At 42.7% G+C, this 14,890-nt stretch overlaps 1 protein-coding gene across 4 annotated transcripts in view; it reads left to right on the forward strand.

Moving 5' to 3' along the window:
- The window catches only part of LOC147014234 (contactin-4-like), a 588,183-nt gene that overhangs the window by 229,545 nt on the left and 343,748 nt on the right, over window positions 1-14,890 (forward strand). For all 4 annotated transcript variants that reach the window (XM_085852006.1, XM_085852003.1, XM_085852004.1 and 1 more), the window contains 2 exons: window positions 146-352; window positions 12,555-12,657. In XM_085852006.1, the coding sequence (XP_085708132.1) occupies window positions 146-352; window positions 12,555-12,657 (310 nt within the window). The remainder of the gene's footprint in view (window positions 1-145; window positions 353-12,554; window positions 12,658-14,890) is intronic.

The following is a 14,890-nucleotide window of genomic DNA, read 5'->3' on the forward strand; positions in this document are numbered from 1 at the left end:
TAAATATATGTATATATCAAAATTATTTCATTGTTTTTGCACAAAAGTTATGACCAGATATTGACTGTTACTCTGTCATTCACCTTCAATGGGTCTCCTTTGAATTACACCCATTTAACTGCACAACGTTTTGCTTCTTTTCCAGCATTGGTGTTTGAGTGGGTATTTGGTGATTCCTTGAGGAGACCTGTCCAGTCTGATGCTCGCCGCTTCATCTCACAGTCAACAGGAAACTTGTACATAGCACAGGTAGACAGCTCTGACGTGGGCAGCTACAGATGCATTGTGCAAAGCAAACCAACTGGACGGTTGACAACCAGCCCTCCCACACCATTAACACTCAAACATGGAGGTATGCATTCTGTTGGCCTATTCAGACATACATGTCGTATCAATTTTCTCGTTGACAGCTATTGTGGTTTTACTTGTTTATTTTAAAATATGCCAGGATAAATGATGTCCCCATGAGTTTAATGAGGCCCACATAAGACAAAAATCCTCTCTCATCAGAAAAGTATACATTTGACAAAAATGAGATGTATATAAAAAAAATGATCAGAATATGAGCTACTGATATCTAAAAGTAGAAAGTATTTAAACCTTCAGCATATTCATAACACTGGACTGCGTAATTTCAGAGGTCTAGGTTTTCTCAACGGTACTTGTATGCTTTTTGCATGCTGAATTCAGAAATGTATCTCATTTCGCTCAATCAGGTCAAGTTTTTATGTTGGTTTTTCTCAATTTTTTTTATTCTCAAAAATTTCTATCTCAATTTTAAGGAAAAAAATAATCAAAATTTTTGTTTTTTTAATTAGCATTTTTTAAATTCAAAATCAGACTTACATTGATCGGAAATGTACAAACTATATATAAAATGATGCACAAGTACCGTTAATGTGAAATTCAACATTAAAAAACGAAGGAAAAAAGCGGCTGCTGGAGCGACTGAAGTTGGGTGTTGCCAGAAACAACGATTTATCTATATTTTTCTGATATTGAAATGAAAGTAATTGAGAAGGCACTTTCTTCCACATTAAGTGTACTTGTGTGTCATTATATGTATAGTTTGTACATTTTCTGTCAATATAAGTCTGATTTTGAATTTTAAAAATGCTAATTAAAAAAACAAAAATTTTGATTATTTTTTTTCCTTAAAATTGAGATAGCATAAAAACTTGACCTGATTAAGCGAAATTAGATACATTTCTGAATACAGCATGCAAAAAAACATTTTTTGAACCGTTGAGAAAACCTAGGCCTCTGAAAAAAAAAATTCAAATTCAGCCCAGTGTAATTAATTATTAAACTAATTATCTTGCCTGTGTCTCTTCAAACCTGCCACTTGTTTGCGTATGGAACCCACTTCTAAAATTTACAATCCTGAAATACAGAATCATCAACTGCAACTTATATGCATTATAAAATATATGTACATTGTATAAAATACACACTGAAGGATGTCTAGGCTCTGCTAATTTTGTTTCCACTATGAGCATTACAAAGGCCAACCTCAGTCCTTGCACTCTGGATAAACAATGGGGACGTCATTGAATGCTAGTTCGATAGTTTCCATGCACCTTACGACCATCTGAACTCTCCACTTATTTCAGAGTAAAGAAGAGGAGAGTTGGTATGATATTAAGGCAGGGGTCATTCACTTAGAGAGTCTCCTTGCAAAGGTAGTGAAAGCAAGAATAGTGGATAGTTTAAAAATTTAGTTAGATTTTAGACTAGAAGTAATAGGCATGGTTGGGGGAGGGGGTACTTGGATATTGGTACAATTGCACAAGCTTGATGGACCTAATGGCCTCCTCCTGTGTTAATGTTCTTTGTATATCCTTGTCTCGACATTTAATTCAATGCATTGTTCACCTCCATCAGTGCATTGCTCTTCAGAGAGGTCCCATACACCACCAGTCTAAAGTTTTAGAACACACCCATTTTTCAGTTTTTACTGAGATTAAAGCAGTTCAAGTCCAGTGAATAACCTGAAATGGTACAAAGCTAAGCGGTAAACTGCCAGAGGTTAAAAAAATAGTTTAGGTGAACAAAAACTGAAAAATAATGTAAATTTCAGAGTTGTTAAAAAGGCCCTTTTCAGGGAACAAGTAATGGGTTAGCAAGTGCAGCTGTTCTGCAGCAATGGAAGTAGATTCAGCCTTGAAAGTTGATGCAAACAATTCCTCCAGCTGTCCCAACTTTTGTTGATTAGTTACAAACCCTCTGTCTATATAAAAGCAGGGTTGGAACAGACTGTGTTGCTGTACCCTCTGAAGCATTATTTGGACAATATTGCACTGCAGGAAGTAGTATGTTGCGATCATAATGGCGAGAAAAAGACAATTAACAAAGGAAAACAGACAGATCATTATAACCCTTAAAAGTGTAGGTCTTTCCTTCAGAGAAATTGCAAAGTAAGCCAATGTGTCAGTGAGTACAGTTTCCTACACCATCAAAAGGCACTTGGAAACTGGAGGAAACTCTGACAGGAAGAGGTCTGGCAGACCCAAAGCCACAACACAATCAGAAGACAAGTTTAAGCGTCAACAGCTTGCGTGATAGGCGGCTCACAGGACAGCAGCAGCTTCAAGCACAGCTTAACACTGGTCGAGGTAAGGAAGTCTCAGTTTCAACTGTGAAGAGAAGACTTCAAGCTGCAGGTTTGAGAGGTTGAGTGGCAGTAAGAAAGCCATTGCTAAGATGGCAAAATAAGAAAAAGAGGCTTGCCTGGGCCATGAAGCACCGCCAGTGGACTACTGAAAACTGGAAGAAGGTCGTATGGACCGATGAATCAAAATTTGAAATCTTCGGTTCATCACGCAGGGTTTTTGTACACCGTCGAGTAGGTGAAAGGATGGTTCCTCAGTGTGTGACACCAACTGTCAAACATGGAGGAGGAAGCGTGATGATCTGGGGCTCTTTTGCTGGATCCAGAGTCGGCGACTTGCACAGAGTGACTGGCACCCTGAACCAAAAGGGCTAACACAGCATTTTGTAGCGTCATGCAATACCCTCTGGTCTAAGCCTAGTTGGTCAGGGGTTCATCCTACAGCAAGATAACGACCGAAAACATACCTCCAGGCTGTCAGAACTACCTTTGCGGAAAAGAACAAGACAGTAGGCTTCAAATCATAGAATGGCCAGCACAGTCTCCAGACTTAAACCCCATCGAGCTGGTTTGGGATGAACTGGACAGAAGGGTGAAAGCAAAGCAACGTACAAGTGCAACACATTTGTGGGAACTTCTGCAACAGTGTTGGGAAGAACTTTCCGAACAATATTTGATTTCCATTGTAGAAAGAATGCCACGAGTATGTTCGGCTGTTATATCTGCAAAAAGTGGCTACTTTGAGTCAAAAATTTAGATTAAATTTTGTTTAACAAAACAATTCCATGATTTCTCTTTTATCTGCAATTGTTTATTTGTTCTGTGCTTTAATTGCAGAGTAAATTGAAACATTAAACTGCTTAAATTTCAGTAAAAACTGGAAAAATGGGGGTTCTCAAACTTTTGACCATTATTGTATGTTTAGAGTTTGAGCATATTTACCCATACCTTGTCTGTTCATGTATGTCAATGGTATCTCATGTAACAACGACTAATTTCACACAAGAGCTGCATCTTATTAATAAATTAATTTTTTTCAATGTATCACTTCGAAGCTGTCACCATTTCCTAAGCCTTGGTGTTACAATTTTCAAGAATTTCTATATACACATGAGTACAGAATTATATTTTGCTCTGAAAACAACACAAGTTGTTTGAGATGGTTAAGTGTGTTCACTCTGTTGCCATTTCCCTCACAACAGGAAATTGAATTGTACATTTAGCAAATGCTCGATGCCTTCATGCTTGCAGCATCGAGCAATTAAGGTTGTGAACTCATGCAAGTATCCCCCACTGGGTCTTATACCTCGCTGGACGTTATTACCCACAAGCGCATGAAAATGATTTTTTAACTATTATGCAATTAATGGCTACATTTTATAAAATAAGCAGTCCAAAGTTATTGAAAGTACATAAATAATAATTAATAGTAATAATAATAATAATTAATAATTTATTTCACACCATCAGGCACATCGGGCTGCCGAGGCATGAAAGCTGCATCGGGCTGCTTTCATTGGCTGGGGGCACAATCCTGGATGGGTCACCACTCTCACTCAATTGGATCTTTTTTTTTTCCACAGAGCTGGTACTCATTTTGCCAACCTCTGAAGGTTGACATTCTGAGTCAACCCACCTTGTGTTGTTTTTTGGCATGACAAGGGCTTGAACTGAGGACTTTACAATCTCAAGTCTACCACGTTAACCTTGAAGCCACCACCAAGCTTGGAAGTAAATAAAAGGAACATAAAGGAACACAAATGAATAAAAGTAACGAATCAAACAAACAGCTGTATCTGAAAAGAACAAGTTTTGGATTCAAAGTTTCCTTTATTTATTTAATCTGCATGATGAAGTAAATTGCTCGAAATGTAAAATAATTGGAGAAATTGCAAATTCAACCTAATGAATTATTTATATCTGAATACCACTGTAGACGCCCCCATGGATTGTTATGCCGCAGAGTGACATTGAGTATAAGCTCTCAGGGTGTATATAATACTCTAATGGTCAGTGTCTCAAACATCCTCCAACAGTTAGTTTTGTCTCACACCGGCCTTCTTGTGGCCGGGTTGTTTTCACTAACTGGTGTAGAAGTGAAAGGAACTATGGCCTTAACACCAGTTGCTTTGGGCTGATGGAGCTCATTGGACTTGATAGGTAGTTCTTGTAGGAGAAGGAAACTCTGAATCCAAATCTGCCGCTGCCTTGCAGGTTTAGGTTTTGAAACCAAAGGCGAAGGGTCCAATGGGGTAAAGGCAGCAATCCTTTTGTGGTGGAGGTGGCCTTTGCATCTGTTAACCCATGGGTCACCCTTGGGCAAGGTGAACTATCCCATTTTAGCCTCCCGTTCATGGTTATATGAAAACCACGGGAGCAGGAGGTGGATGGCCATGCAAACATATTTCCAGTAATGGCTGCATGATATTGATGCTCGGCAAAGGATTATCTTATGGAAAACAATGGTAAGGATCACCTGTCTCATATGGACACTTGCTGAAGTCCAGTTGCTGAGCTCACCAGAACGGAAACGCAATCTCAGCTTCTCAACCGTTCACACAATTGTGAAATGGAATGAAAGGTCAATTAATTAGGGAAAGGTTGATGTCATACAGAGAGAGATAGAGAGGATAAGAACTGAAATTTTGGGGATAAGTGAACTGAGATAGACTGGCTTGGGGCAGGTTAAACCTGTTGATTACAGTGTTATTTTATGGTCAGCAAACCTGTAAAAGAAATGGAGTGGCAGTGATTTGCAATAAGAAGATGTAAGGGTTGAAAGGGCATCCAGTGAACATCCAATGAACACCATCATTCACCTATATGCTCCAATTTCTGCAGCAGATGAAAAAAAATGCAAAGGGGTTTCATGGAAAGTTGCAAAAACTGGTTGAACAGGTACCTAAAGGAGATGTTTTAATTATTATGGGAGAATTAGTAGGTGAGTTGGGAATTGGTCATGAGAGCCAAGCCACATGGATTGGGTGGAAAGGGTTGTAATGTGCATGTGTAATAAAATATTTATTTGTTGATTGTTTTATTGTTGATTGTGTTTTCTTGGTTGTTGGTCATTTAATGTGTGTTGCAGACCATGGCAGGTAGAACTATAATGACACTCTGTAGAGCGAATACCTCTGCCAGGCTGAACAGTTTACATTTTACATTTTGTATCTCACTGATAGGCTGGATTTGCATCCGGACCTGAACCAAAATCGAATCGACTTGTTCTTCTCACCTATCCAACTCATCCACCAACCTTTTTTTTCAAAATGCACCCCAACCTTGAGAAATATCATGCGATCTATCGTTTTGGCCCCATATATCAATGGTGAAGAATCACGATAAAAAATTAAAAAAAATTCTCGGATCCGGATCCGGATGTTCACCAAAATCGAATCAATTTGTCCTTGTCACACAACCGGACTTGCTCACCAAGTTTCAACCGAATCCATCCGTAACTTTTAGAAATATCGTGCAATGTATTGTCTTTAGCCCTGTCTGTCAATGCTGAAAAATCACTGAAAAAACTAGAATGACATCACTAAAAACATTATCGTATCCGGATCCAGATCTTCACCAAAATCTAATCAATTTGTTCCTGTCACACATCCAACCTGTCTATCAAGTTTCGTCCAAATCCGTCCATAACTTTTTGAGATATCCTGCCCACAGACAGACAGACAGACAGACAGCCAAATTAGAAATCACTCAGAGCAACATTTGGTGAAACAAAACTAATCAAACGCTGGTAAAGCGTATCCTACACTGTCAGTTCTGGAAGATATATAAATAGATACACAAACAAACAAACAAATAAGAAAACAAGCCGGTCGGCGACGAGGGATTCGCTAGGATCGAAGCGCTGGATACGATGCTTTTCATTCTGACCGATCCACCGACGAAGATTCATTGCCAAGATGTATTGGTTCACATACAATTGTTCCTCCAGGTCAGGTATGGGAGCATGTGCCAGAACAGCGCGTCGCTGCGTCCACTTTCCGCCGGTACTCCAGGGGCCTCCGTCTGGCCATCCCCCAGGCAGATGCCAGGCCCATCCCCATCTCCTTGAGATGATGGTCAACCTGCTGCAACCATGAGGCACGTGGTTGGCCCACTGGCCTCCTCCACTCATGAGACTCCCTCGCTGAGAGAATCTGGTGAGCAGGATCAGCATCAGGAAAACGAGCCACATGTCCATACAGCCGCAGCTGATGCTCACGGACTATGCAGGTAACAAATCTCATCCGAGTCTCTCTCAGCAACCGCTCGTTGGACACAAAATCCGACCAGCGATAGCCAAGGATTCTCCGAAGAGACCTGGTACCAAAGGAATTAAGTCTCCGTCTCAGATCCTTGGTCAAAGTCCAAGTCTTGCACCCATAGAGCAAGACTGGAAGTATCAAGGACCTGAAGACTCGGACTTTCGTCCTCCCGCACAGGTACCGGCAGCGCCACACCCCATGATCCAGTGAATCCATGACTCCCCAGGCCCGACCCAGACGTCTATTGACCTCCGGCTCACAACCTGCGGAGACATTAATATCACTGCCAAGGTAAGTGAATCTATCCACGACCTCAACATCCTCACCACAAACAGACACAGACAGGACAGCAGCATCCAAGATGTCACCGAAAGCCTGGATCTTAGTTTTGACCCAAGAAATCCTTAATCCCAATGGCTCCGACTCCTCATTCAGCACCTCGAGGGCCCCCAAGAGGATGTCTAAAGTCTCCGCAAAGATGACTGCATCATCTGCAAAATCAAGGTCCGAGATCTTGACATTGCCAAACGATGCACCACAACTTGATCTCTCCGACATCCTCCCAAAAATCCAGTCCATACAAGTGATGAAAAGTGTGGGGGCCAGTACACATCCCTGACGAACTCCAGTAACAACTGGAAATAAGTCAGAGATGGTACCACCACACTTCACAGCACTCTGAGTACCAGAGTAGAGTTCAGACATCAGATCGATCAGTTTCGGTGGCACCCCACGAAGACCAAGAATCCTCCAGAGGACATCCTGATTCACTGAATCGAACGCTTTACAGAGATCAACATAGGCTGCAAGCAGCCCCTGCCGAAACTCTCGTCTGCGCTCGGTGAGGACACAAAGTGCAAGGATACGGTCAATCGTTGACCTCTTTGGTGTAAAGCCTGACTGCTCTGGACACTGGTGCTCAAGCAGATGATGGCGAACCCTATCAAGAATTATCCGAGCAAAGACCTTGCCCGGCACTGAGATTAGCGTCACCCCTCGGTAGTTGTTGCAGTCTTGGCGATCACCCTTCCCTTTCCAGAGAGGGACAACAAGGCCCCTCTTCCAGTCAGTTGGGATGATGCTTGTGTTCCAGGCAGAGCACAAAACTGCATGCAATGACACAAGTGCAGCATTTCCACCAGCCTTGAGAAGTTCAGCATGGATGCCACAGATCCCTGGAGCTTTGCCCCGTTTCAACTGGTTCACCGCAGCCCGTGTTTCCACAAGCGATGGTGGACCACAGTTGATTCGAGGGTCAGCAACAGGGATTGTAACACCCTTGACGTCCAACTCGACAGCTGGGGGATCAGCCTGGTACAACCGCTCAAAGTAACCGGCCCAGCGGGCCTTCACTTCAGACTCCTCTGTCAAGAGCCTACCACTCTCTGCTCGAACTGCAGTGCTCCGAGGGATGGGCTTGGATGAACGTAATGCGCGAATTTCCCTGTAAGTGGGACGAGAATCACCTGTCCACAGGTGATGCTCTACCCCCTCACAGATTCCTCGCACATAGGCCTCCTTGTCCACCCTCAGTGCTCGTACAGTTTTACGCCTCAGCTCCCTGAACAGCTCAGCTCTGCCATTCAGCCTGGCCCTGCGACTCTGGTCAATGGTATCCAGTGTCCCTTGAGAGACAAAATTCTTCTTTGCCCTGCGGTGAACTCCAAGGCATCCACCGGCAACATCAAGGACGGTGGTCTTGAAGGTGCTCCACAACTCCTCAGGACCCCCCAAAGCACCCAGACCCCCCAAGTGTCCACTCAGCCTGTTCGCAAACTCCTCAGCTACTCTCTCATCCCTGAGCTTGGCAACATCCAGCCTAGGCTGGGATGGTACCATTCTCCAGGATTTAAGGTGCAGCTTTAGAGTTGCTACAACAAGCCTGTGGTCAGTATTGAGCAACTGAGCACTCCGGTAGACCCTGCAATTCTGGATCATCCTCCAACGACCGTCAATGAGGACATGGTCAATCTCCTTTGCCACACCACCAGCGTTGGAATACCAAGTCCAGCGATGAGCTTGTGGGCGCTGAAACCATGAACCAGCCACCCTAAGTCCATGACTTCTTGCAAAGTCAAGGAACGTAGTGCTATTCTGGTTCATAGTTCCTGACCCATGGGGACCAACACACACCTCATAACCATCCCTATCAGTTCCAGTCGATGCATTGAAATCCCCCAAGACTAGAAGTGTATCTCGTCTGGGGCACTGATCAACCACAGACTCGAGTGTGGCGTAGAATGTGTCCTTCACGGTGAGATCACTCGCCTCAGTCGGAGCATAAATAGAGACCAGGGAAATGACACCTAAGGAGTGACGAATCCTTAATCTCATAATACGCTCGTTGACCGGTGTTACCTCAATTATCATTGGGGTCAGCTTATTGGACACAGCTACAGCAACTCCTTGGGTATGGTAACCATCAGAGCGACCAGACCAATAGTAGGTGTAACCACCCACCATTATCTCGCCGCAATCCGGTCTCCGAACCTCAGAGAGAGAGCTGCAATCCCGATGTCAAAACGCTTGAGCTCAGATGATAACAGAGACAGGTGATGATCCTCTCTTAGGGATAGGACATTCCAGGCACCCACCCGAAGGGACCGCCTCAGGTTAACCCAAGGAGACTGCCGTCTGGTGGACGACACCTCAGCACCACTCTGACACACTCTCCCGCAATCTGACCCAGGGATGTTACCCCGTGGTTTCCCTCCTATCAAAGATTGGGGGTCCCGAAGGCTTTGCCCCAATCCCGTCATCCGGTGAGCTGCCCTGCGAAGGGAAGCTGCACAGGAGGTACTCCCACGGAGTGGGTTTTCAGATTTTTTTGCGTTTTTGCGTTTTGCGGAATGAAGCGTTTTACGGTGGCCGGAGTGCAAATCCTGCCACCAACCTCCTAATAAGAAGTAACCCAACTGCAGGAGGACGTCCGCAGACACAGTTCGGCACTAGATATGGATGGCCGTTGGCTCACAAGTAGCTCCTCCGCCCTTTGACAGGTTTTGTTTTTAATCCTGCTGGGTGTCCATATCCAAACACCCTCCTCACCAGAAAACCTGGTGGGGGAGACGGTTTAGTCGCCGACAACCCGACCATGGAACAGGTTAGTACAGGTTTACATGGTACCTGTAGCAGGTCACAGATCGAACCTGACCTGACAAAAGCTGTCCAGAGCTGTCCATTACATACAAACAAACAAACAAAAAAAAAATGACAGTAAAATAGACACCCAATTTTTGAAGGACTACCATTTGAAAAATAAAACCTCAATCAAAAATCGGCTTGAGTAAAATTTTCTAAATATCTCGAAGTGTTTAATTCCGAAGTCTCGTTTCTCTACATTCAAAACTGAAGGACAAGTATTGAAAATACTGTACGCGGTTTTTCGGCCGCTGCACAGCAATGGGTGGTTGCTAGGCAACGAAATTCAAACGCGCACATTCCCAGCACATATGGCACCTGTTGGCAAAGTTTTATCGAAATTGGTTCGCTGGTTCGTGCTGTGGAGCCTCGCGTTGCAGACACACACACACACACACACACACACACACACACACACACACACACACACACACACACACACACACACACACACACACACACACACACACACACACACACACACACACACACACGGAGAACCCGACAATAAGGGATATCTAGCACATATAGCGAATCCAATAGACGCCATGCAGAGCACGATACTTGCAAAATCCACCCCCCTCTCCAAAGATTGCTGTGGATACATCAAATTGTCCATTTCATGAAGATTAATATTGACAATCTTAATCAAAGCTCAGGTCAATCGGATGAAAATTTATTCTTTTTCAGATGGAAATTGATGATTTTAGAAGTTTGACCTTGAGTTGACCTTTGACCTGTTGATCTCAAAAATAGTTGGTTTCCAAATTCAGTGATGCACTGTGCAAATCCTGATCAACTTTCAAGTAAATCGGATGAAAAATGACGATTTTAGAAATATGATCTCAAGATTACCTTTGACTTTTGACCTCAAAATCAAAAAACTTCTCACTTGAAACTACCTCTATAACTTGGTGAAGTTTCGTGAAGATCGGTTTTAATTTTTGACCTGTAGGCGATTGACAGACAGACAGACAAACAGACAGACAATAACAAAATCGACTGACCAATATACTTGAAAAATCTTCACTTTTGCAAGTAATAAGAAATTCATATGTGGGAAAGAACTTAAATTCATCAATTTTTATTCACCCCTATCTTCCAATTTTCAAGGTTCATTAAAAAAATTGTGCTATACACGATATCGTGTTTCACCCCATCTCTCAATGGTGAAGAATCACTTAAAAATAATTTTAATCTCTTGTCTGGATCCGGATTCGGATATTCACTAAAATTGAATCAATTCTTCCTCGTTGCATACCCAAGCTGTCCACCAAGTTTTCTCTGAATCTGGCCATAACCTTTTGAAATATCATACTATATATCGTTTTTGGCCCCATCTCTAAAGGGTGAAGAATGTCTTTAAAAAAATTCCAGTCACCAAATCCGGATCCAGATATTCACCAAAAATGTGCGTTGCTGTCCTTGGACAGTCAATTACATACACGAAAAAATTCAGAATGATTTATTGTAAACTGTGGATAAAAATCATGTGACAGACAGACAAACAGACAAACAGACAAACAGACAAACAGACAGCCAAATGTCCTTGGTAAAAAAATTTCTCCAAGTAACAGACAGCGAAACAGGGGTGATAACATAACCTCCGTCCATCTTCGGTGGCGAGGTAATTGGACCACCGTGTAAATTAAAAGCACTGACTCCAAAACAGAAACTGTCATACTTTAGCCTCATCATGCGTCCAGATCACGAAAGTCTGGCAAAATCAACCATTTTATGTATGTATGATTGAGGGAAAAAGAGGAAGAGACAGACAATGTGTTGGATGGATGTGGTAAAGGCTGCAACCAAGCTTTATCTGCCAGAGCTTCAGGAAGCAGTGCAAGGATAGGGATGTTTGTAGAAATCCGATGATGAATGTCACCAGAAGTCAGACATGACTTGACGGAACTTGATTACCCACTGTAGAAAAATGGAGAAGAAATTTCAATTGGTATCCAGATTTTTTTGTTTGTTCAGAGTGGAACATTTGTGTGCATGTGTCGCCCAGCAATACCGTATCGGACAAAGGCAGACCAACTGAGCTTCCCACGATGGATTTTTCAATTCCGCTTTCCATAAAAAACCTTTTAATTGCCTCAAGGAGTTAATGACTGGGCTTGATAGTTACTCCCTCAGCAATATCCCTGCTCAATAATGCTAGTTGTTTGCAAGGGGGGATTTTTGAGGATCACACAGACATCTCCATAATAGGACAGCAGCCTGTTGTGATATTAAAGGCGTGTTCGCAATGCAAAATGCAGATGAGACACATGAGGGCTGCCATTTTTCGATCTTTTGAATGTTCCGCATGCCTGCTGCCTTTGTTAAAACTCAAAATTCTTTCAAATTAAATTCAAACATCAACTTGATCGAGTACAATATTTTCCCACTACTTTGTATACAGAAAGTTTATTGTACAATGACGAAAAATATGAACTTATTTTGTACCTACTTACCCATTCTCATTCTCATTTTTGATGATCTTTGCTTGTTTTGTCATGTTTAGTTTTGTGATTTGTTGTGTGTCATTGCTGCAGGACGCATGGGTGAATATGAGCCAAGAATAGAAGTTCATTTCCCACCCAGGTGGCATGTGCTACGTGGAGAAAACATCAAGCTTGAGTGCTTTGCACTGGGAAAGTACGTTTCATTTATTGATGTCCTCATGATTGTTACTATCTTTATTATTATTATTATTATTATTATTATTATTATTATTATTATTATGGGACCAATCCATTCTGGAGGGTACCCAATAGATTTCATTCAGGTTATTATGATACTTCTGCCACCGTTCTGCACTTTTATTCGCTTTAAACTCATTTTCTCTGCAACTGCTTGTCCGATCGATGGGAAATTGTCAAGAGAAGAGCGACTCTCAATGGAGAATTTCTTTATTGAGAACAATGGCATCATAGGTCACATGGTATGGCAGCCATATTGGATTAAAGGAAAAAAATCTGGAATCTCCGAACCAGGTCAGGTCAGGTATGGGAACATGCGCCAGAGCAGCATATTGCTGCGTCCACTTTCTGCTGATACTCCAGGGGCCTCCGTCTGGCCATCCCCCAGGCAGACGCCTGGCCCATCCTCATTCTCCTTGAGATGCCGAACAACTTGCTGCAACCATGAGGCACGTGGTCAGCCTGTTGGCCTCCTCCACTCGTGAGGCTCCCTCACTGAGATAATCAGGTAAGCAGGATCAGCCTCAGGAAAACAAGCCACATCTCCATATTTCCGCAGCTGATGCTCACTGACTATGCAGGTAACAAATCTCATCTGAGTCTCTCTCAACAACCGCTCGTTGGACAAAAAGTCATCCAGCAATAGCCAAGGATTCTCCGAAGAGACTTGGTACCGAAGGAGTGAAGTCTCCGTCTTAGATTCCTGGTTGGAGTCCTAGTCCCACATCCATAGAGCAAATCTGGAAGCACCAAGGACCCGAAGACTTGGACTTTCGTCCTCCTGCACAGGTACCGGCTGCGCCACACCCCATGATCCATTGAATCCATGACTCTCCAGTCCTGACCTCGACATCTGTTGAACTCTAGCTCACAGCCAGCGGAGACATGAATATCACTGCCAAGGTAAGTGAATGTCTCTATGATCTCAACACCCTCACCACAAACAGGTACAGACAAGATAGCAGCATCCAATATGTCATTGAAAGCTTGGATCTTAGTTTTGACCCAGGAAACCCATAATTCCAGTAATTATGACTCCTCATTCAGCACCTCAAGGGCCCCCCAAAAAGATGTGTGGAGTCTCCACAAAGATGACTGCATCATCTGCGAAATCAAGTTCAGAGATCTTGGCATTCCCAAACGATGAACCGCAGCTTGATCTCTCTGACATCCTCCCCAGAATCCAGTCCATACAAATGCTGAAGAGTATGGAGGCCAGTACACACCCTGACTAACAATTGGAAATAAGTCGGAGATGGTACCACCACATCTCACAGCACTCTCAGTACCAGAGTAGAATTCAGAAATCAGATTGATCAGTTTTGGTGGCACCCCACGAAGACCAAGAATCCTCCAGAGGGCATCCCGATTCACTGAATCAAGCACTTTGCAGAGATCAACATAGGCTGCAAGCCTAGGTTCCTGCAGAACCTCTCGTCTGCATTCAGTGATGACTCGAAGAGCAAGGATACGGTCAATCGTTGACCTCTTTGTTGTAAAGCCTGACTGCTGTGGATGCTGATGCTCAAGCAGATGGTGGCGAACCCTATTAATAATTAACCAAGCGAAGTCCTTGCCCGGCACTGAGAGCAGCGTCACCCCTCAGTTATTGTTGCAGTCCTGACAATCACCGTTCCCTTTTCAGAGAGGGACAAGGTCCCTCTTCGAGTCAGAAATTCTATGCCAGCCATAATTGGTTGAATCAAAATCATTACCCAAAAAATTTTCAACTTGATATATCTGACCTATGACACAATTCTATTTCAGTTTATAATTTGTGAAATTACAGGTAATGTGGTCAGGTAGCCATATTGTATTGAAAATATAAACTTTTGAAAATCTTCTCCATAACAGCTTAACAAATTGTGATGTGAAACTTCATATGTATATATATATATATATATATATATATATATATATATATATATATATATATATATATATATATATATATATATATATACATACATATATATATGAACGACCAGCAATGGGGAATATAGTTTGATCACATCATTAGTCACGTGGTCTGACAGCCATGCTGGATTGAAGATAAAACCTTTAAACACCTTTTTCTCACAAACTGCTCAACCAACAGATGCAAAACTTCATGTCTATGATGGCCTACCAATGGCGTAGTTCATTTGAGTATTAAATCTTCATCTGTTACGTGGTCTGGCAGCCATATG

Source organism: Eptatretus burgeri, chromosome 13, assembly GCF_056783735.1.
Source record: "Eptatretus burgeri isolate ZD-2024b chromosome 13, Ebu_testis_v1, whole genome shotgun sequence".
Lineage (NCBI taxonomy): Eukaryota > Metazoa > Chordata > Myxini > Myxiniformes > Myxinidae > Eptatretus > Eptatretus burgeri.